At 45.2% G+C, this 5,612-nt stretch overlaps 1 protein-coding gene across 1 annotated transcript; it reads left to right on the forward strand.

Annotated features, from left to right (window-relative positions):
* The first annotated feature begins 2,078 nt into the window (after nt 1–2,078).
* tmem121b (transmembrane protein 121B) lies at nt 2,079–4,442 on the forward strand. Its single transcript, XM_068051263.1, has one exon. It carries the CDS (start codon nt 2,106–2,108, stop codon nt 3,270–3,272), a length of 1,167 nt encoding a protein of 388 aa, XP_067907364.1. The 5' UTR covers nt 2,079–2,105; the 3' UTR covers nt 3,273–4,442.
* The last annotated feature ends 1,170 nt before the right edge of the window (nt 4,443–5,612 follow it).

Raw genomic sequence — 5,612 nt, forward strand, 5'->3', positions numbered from 1 at the left:
TAACCTTTGATTCCCTTGCCTAACAAGAATCTATCTACCGCCGCCTTAAAAATATTCAATGACCCCGCCTCCACCACCTTCTGAGGCAGAGTTCCAAAGTCACACAACCCTTGGAGAAAAAAATTCTCCTTATCTCTGTCCTAAAAGGGCGACTCTTTTTTAAAACAGTGCCCCCTAGTTCTGGACTCACCCACAAGAGGAAACATCCTTTCCACATCCACCCTGTCAAGACCGTTCAGGATCTTATATATTTCCATCAAGTCTCCCCTCACTCTTCTAAACTCCAGTGATAATAAGCCCAGTCTGTCCAACCTTTCCTCATAAGTCAACCCACTCATTCCACGTATCAATCTAGTAAACCTCCTCTGAACTGCCTCCAATGCATTTACATCCTTCCTTAAATAAGGAGACCAAAACTGCATCCAGTATTCAAGATGTGGTCTCACCAATGCCCTGTATAACTGAAGCATCACATCCTTACTTTTATTTTCAATTGCATATGTAATAAAGGATAGCATACCATTAGCCGTCTTTATGACTTGCTGTACCTGCATACTAACTTTTTGTGACTCATGCACTAGAACACCTAGATCCCTCTGCACTAAAGGCCTGCAGGACTATGGACCAGGTGCTGGAAGGTGGGATGAGCTTGGGCAGCTAGTTTGTTCGTCCAGCACGGACACGATGGGCTGAATGGCCTCCTCTGTGCTGTACTTTTTCTATGGTTCTGTATCCCTTTAAATGTCTGCCCATGCCTCTCTATTGATCTATCTCCTAGCCTAGTAACACAGTTCACTTCAGCTAGGTCAGCTTTCATGCCCACATCATTGTCCTTATTTAAGTTTAACATACTAGTCTTAGACCCACTCCTTTCTTTCAAACTGGATGTAAAATTCAATCATATTGTGGTTGCTGTCCAGTCAGAAAAATATTTGTTCACCACTGCTCTCTATCTCATATCCCTTAGCCAATCATGCATCCAAGTTAGAACTGTCCCTTTAATATCTCGTTCATTTTTTGAATGTCTTTTATGAGGCACTTTATCAAATGCCCTTTGAAAGTCAAATGCCTTTTGAAGTGGCTATTCACAAGAAATCAGAGCAGGTATAGACCATATGGCCCATCGAGCCTGCTCCTCCATTCATTGGGATCATGGCTGACCTTAGGCTTCAACTCCACTTTCCGCCTGCTCGCAATATCCTTTGATTCCCTGAGCGACTAAAAATCTATCTCAGCCTTAAATGTATTCAACGATGGAGCATCCACAACCTTCTGGGGTCGAGAATTCCAAAGATTCACAACCCTTTGAGTGAAATAATTTCTCCTCATTTCAGTCCTAAATGATCAGCCCCTTATCCTGAGACTGTGCTCCAATGTTTTAGATTCCTCGAACAGCGGAAATAATCTCTCAACGTCTACCCTATCCAGCCCCTTCAGAATCTTGTATGTTTCGATGAGATTGCCTCTCGTTTTTCTAAACTCCAGAGAAGACAGGAATATATATTGTACTGTTAATTTCTCAAGAAAAATGTCACCATTTCTTAGCTTTGCAAATATTACAACAAAGTCTACGACCGATACGGGCTCACAGAGAGCTGCCGGAGTAGCTTGTTCAATGGTTATAAAGGAGGTTCACATTTTCCCGAGTTTTAGTACTAGAACCCAAGGCATAAGGAACATTTTAACATAAACCCAAAGCAATGTATTGATTAGCTGATTACCCAAATGTATCTTGTTCCGGGTTTGTGTTAGTTGCAAACTGTAAGACAGATATGGCGGTAAACCTGCCTACAACTGGCCTCATCCATCACTCGGGACCGCTCTACAAAGAGTCAATGTACCAGAACTATCAGTCAGATCCCACTGCTCAATGAGTGAAACCTGACAGTTACTGGGAGCATCTCCAACGCCAGAGCTCGGCTGTAATATAAATTATCCCATTAAGTCTCAAAATGTTTCTGGGTATTCTTTAACCTCGCTCCTTTTGTCTGTATCCCTCTGGGTGATTCAGCAACAGTCCCTTCCCTGCAAATCCATCCCTGTGCTTGAGATCCGCCCGCCTCTGCCTGAGCTGCACCGAGCCACAGGGGAGAGAAGGGGAGACAATGAGCGCTGCGGCCGGCAATGAGAGCTCTCGATCGGCCGCCGCAGCAGCGAGCGGAGCCGAGGGAAACCTTCGGACGGGAGAGAACGATTCCCTTTTCATCAGGAACAGCTCCTTCAGGAGGAACTCTCAGACCTCGACGGCCAGCCTCAGCCGAGAGATTGGTGCCGCTTCCAACATCAAAGCCCGTCCAGCCTTCATCATCACTTCGGGAGAATTCCTGCAGCACAGCTCGGACTGCACCAGCAGCCCCGGGCCACCCTCAAGCACCAGGACCCTCTTCTACAAGGGCCTCTGCCTCCTGCTGCTGCTGTGCCAGGGGGGACTCCTGGATTTCTACCTGATTATTTTTACCGACCTGTACTGGTGCTCTTGGATTGCCACCGACCTGGTGGTGATGGCGGGCTGGCTCATCTTCTTCATCAAACACTCCAGGCGGAGAGGAGCCGGGGACAAAGCGGCCCCCGGGGCACCCGATAGCGGCCAGTTCGCCTTCGCCTACTTGGCCTGGCTCATTTATGTCATCGCCTGCACGCCCAAAATCGTGCTGATCCTGGAGACCTCCATCCTCGACCTGATTGAGCTGAAGGTTCCCCTGGGCACCACCGGCTTTAAGATCGTGGTCATGTCGTCCGTGCCCTTGCTCTACACGCTCATAAACTCGGTGACTGAGGAGCTGAGCTGCCAGAGCAGCCACCGAGCCCAGAACTATTACAGCAGGACATGCCTGGATCTCCTGGACAGCTTCACTCTCATGGAGCTGATGCTAGCCGGCCACATTCCCAGCGTTTACCTCAAGTACACGGTCACCACCGTCTACTTCGTCTCGTTTTTCATTCCGGTTCTCTGGCTCTATGAACTCAACTCATTGCAGCTGCATTACAAGTGTGTTGTGTTCCGCTTCCTGTCCAGTTCCGCGGTGAATGCCCCTCTCTTGGTGGTCAGGTGCTTTCTTGTCTTTATTTATGATCAACAGGTCTCGGTGTTCCTGCTGAAGAATGTCTTCTGGTTGTGTTGTGATTGTGCTGAGGTGCTGGAGAGGTGTTGTAGTGTGAGACGTGTCCGTAAGTACTCGAGCCCTCCCGTGCAGTTCACACATTGCATTTCAGAGAATGAGATGTGTGCACATGGATATGTGAATACCCTGGCAGTGACAGCTCAGTCCTAGCAGCAGCAGGAGCTGCTGGCCTTTCAATCCAACCTGCAGGATTTATTGTTACATTTCTGTTTTTTTGTAAACTCTTTTGTACCTGTAATTGGGGATGATTTTTTGAATGTTTATGTTTCAGTTCGTATTGGGACTCGTATTTGATTTCTGCACAACGAGTTGGATGTGAGCAAGGTATTTTCTGGATCAGCTGTACGTGCTGTCAGGCTGAGCCGATTCCCTTTAGTTACGCTTGAAGTCTAATTGGTTGTGTGAATTGCCTGCCTCAGTTATTCACTTTCAAGGCTGGAGTACGCGGTTTCTGTCAAGTGAACATAATCATAATAATAAATGTGGGAGGTAACTTCAGAAGTGTATCCCTTCCAGGCTTTAGTTTTAAGCAGCTCCCGCTGGTCCTATGTCGTGAGCCTGGTCGCGATACTCAAACGTTTACCTCGATGTAGCTTTAATTTTGAAGTCTAGTAAGTAACCGGCTGCAGGTGGATTCGGTCAAGTTACTGCTTCGTGTAAATTCAGTTTAGACATTGTGTATGCAATTGTCCACATAAGACAGTGAAGTCCAGGTATAAGTAGGTCTCTGTAACAAACCGGGAATTACAGGGATAATGAGAAATAAGTTCCATATAAGAAATCCAACTTTCATTATGCTCGTTTTGCAAGTTAGCAACCCAATCACAAATGGTTGCGTGAAACTATAGTACAAATCATTGGTACTGATGAGACCCACAGGATACAGAATAGGGTTAACACAGAGGGCCCAATAACTACATTTGGGGATATTTACACCAATCAATAATATTGTAATAAGATGAAGAGAAAGCTGCACAAATGTACATTATGTCTTCAAATCCTCGTTTATGGACCTGGTTACGAAATATTGAAGCGTGTTTGCAACAGGGTCGACTGCAGAATATTAACCTGGAAAACGTTATTTAAAAAAGCTTAACAAAGTGGAATTGTTTCAACGTCACAGTATTACACGAGATCACGATCGCAAGGTACAGAATAGTTTTTCTTTCAAATTAATAGTTTACACGTCATCAATTTAGCATTTTGCCAGAAGCAGCATTAACGAAAATAAGTTGAAAAAAAGCCTTATGTAATTTGGATGCTTATTTTAACCAACCTTATCGTATTTTTCATCTGTGATTGTAGAGTTTTTGTATTGAAGTCAGATTAATATGTTCAGAAGAAAGCCTTTTTATATTTGTAAAGTGTTTTGCACAGTTAGTATTGAATGTTCACAAAACTGTATGAAATATTTTAAAATGTAAATAAATTTGTTCTCATTTTACAGTTTGTTCAGTTGATGTAATGGAACATATTTGTTATTCTGAATTTTAATGTTTGGAAAGATCCTTGGCCATAGTGTTGAAATAACGAACATGAACATTGCAGTAAAAACAGAGTATTTACAGCATTTTCTGTTTTTAATTTCACATTTCCAGCTTCCCCGTTATTTTTCTTTTGTATCAAAATTGCAGTTCTTTTTACAGCTATTATACTTTTTGGAGGGAAAGGAAAACCAAAGCAGGGAACCTGAGTTCAAAGCCATAATGTCACAATGATCTCACAATACTTCTTTCTGCACATACAAACTGGACCTAAATACCCTATATATGGTAGTCACAAAGTATGTTTAGAAAAGTTTTTCTGTACCATATTTGAAGTCCTTGTACGCTTCTGCTGCGTATTTGGAAAGCTGGGTGGCACTATCTGATTTTACCTATGGTACATGGGTTTGAATCTTTCCTGCTGGCTGTTAAGGGCCATGTATAAAATAAAATTGGGACAGTGTAAATCGGAGGTGTCAAACGTACAGCCCGCAATTTCTTGCGGAATAGGACACGAATTTCCCGGGCACTGCTCCGATCAGCGGCGAACCTGTTCCTTTTAAATTTCCCGCCACAGGAGGGCCTGGCCCCTTTCCGTGACGTCACCCACTGACGGCGCAGAGTAGGCGTCCACAGGAGAGAGGGTCTGGAATTGACGGGGCGGGGAGAGAGAGATAGTTAGAGATAGAGAGTTGGGTTCGACTGGAAGATGGAGAACAAGATTTAGGGGATTGGGATTCAGGGCAGATGGGGGGGCGATGGCAGAGAAGGAGCCGGGTGGGAAGAGAAAGGACGGGGGATCGAGAAGGGGAGCGTGGGGGAGAGAAGGGACGGGGGTTAGAGAAAGGGGGGCGTGGGGGTGGGTTGAGAAGGGGGATGGGGAGAGAGAGAAGGGGGACGGATTTGCATGGGAACACCACCACCTGCAAGTTCCCCTCCAAGCCACACACCATCCTGACCATTGTTGCTGGGTCAAAATCCTGGAACTCCATTTCTAACAGCACTG

Source organism: Heterodontus francisci, chromosome 18 (assembly GCF_036365525.1).
Source record: "Heterodontus francisci isolate sHetFra1 chromosome 18, sHetFra1.hap1, whole genome shotgun sequence".
NCBI classification, from domain to species: domain Eukaryota; kingdom Metazoa; phylum Chordata; class Chondrichthyes; order Heterodontiformes; family Heterodontidae; genus Heterodontus; species Heterodontus francisci.

Excerpts from the sequence above, each read along its gene's own strand:
- tmem121b (XM_068051263.1), top strand. The coding sequence starts at position 2,106 with ATGAGCGCTGCGGCCGGCAATGAGAGCTCTCGATCGGCCGCCGCAGCA.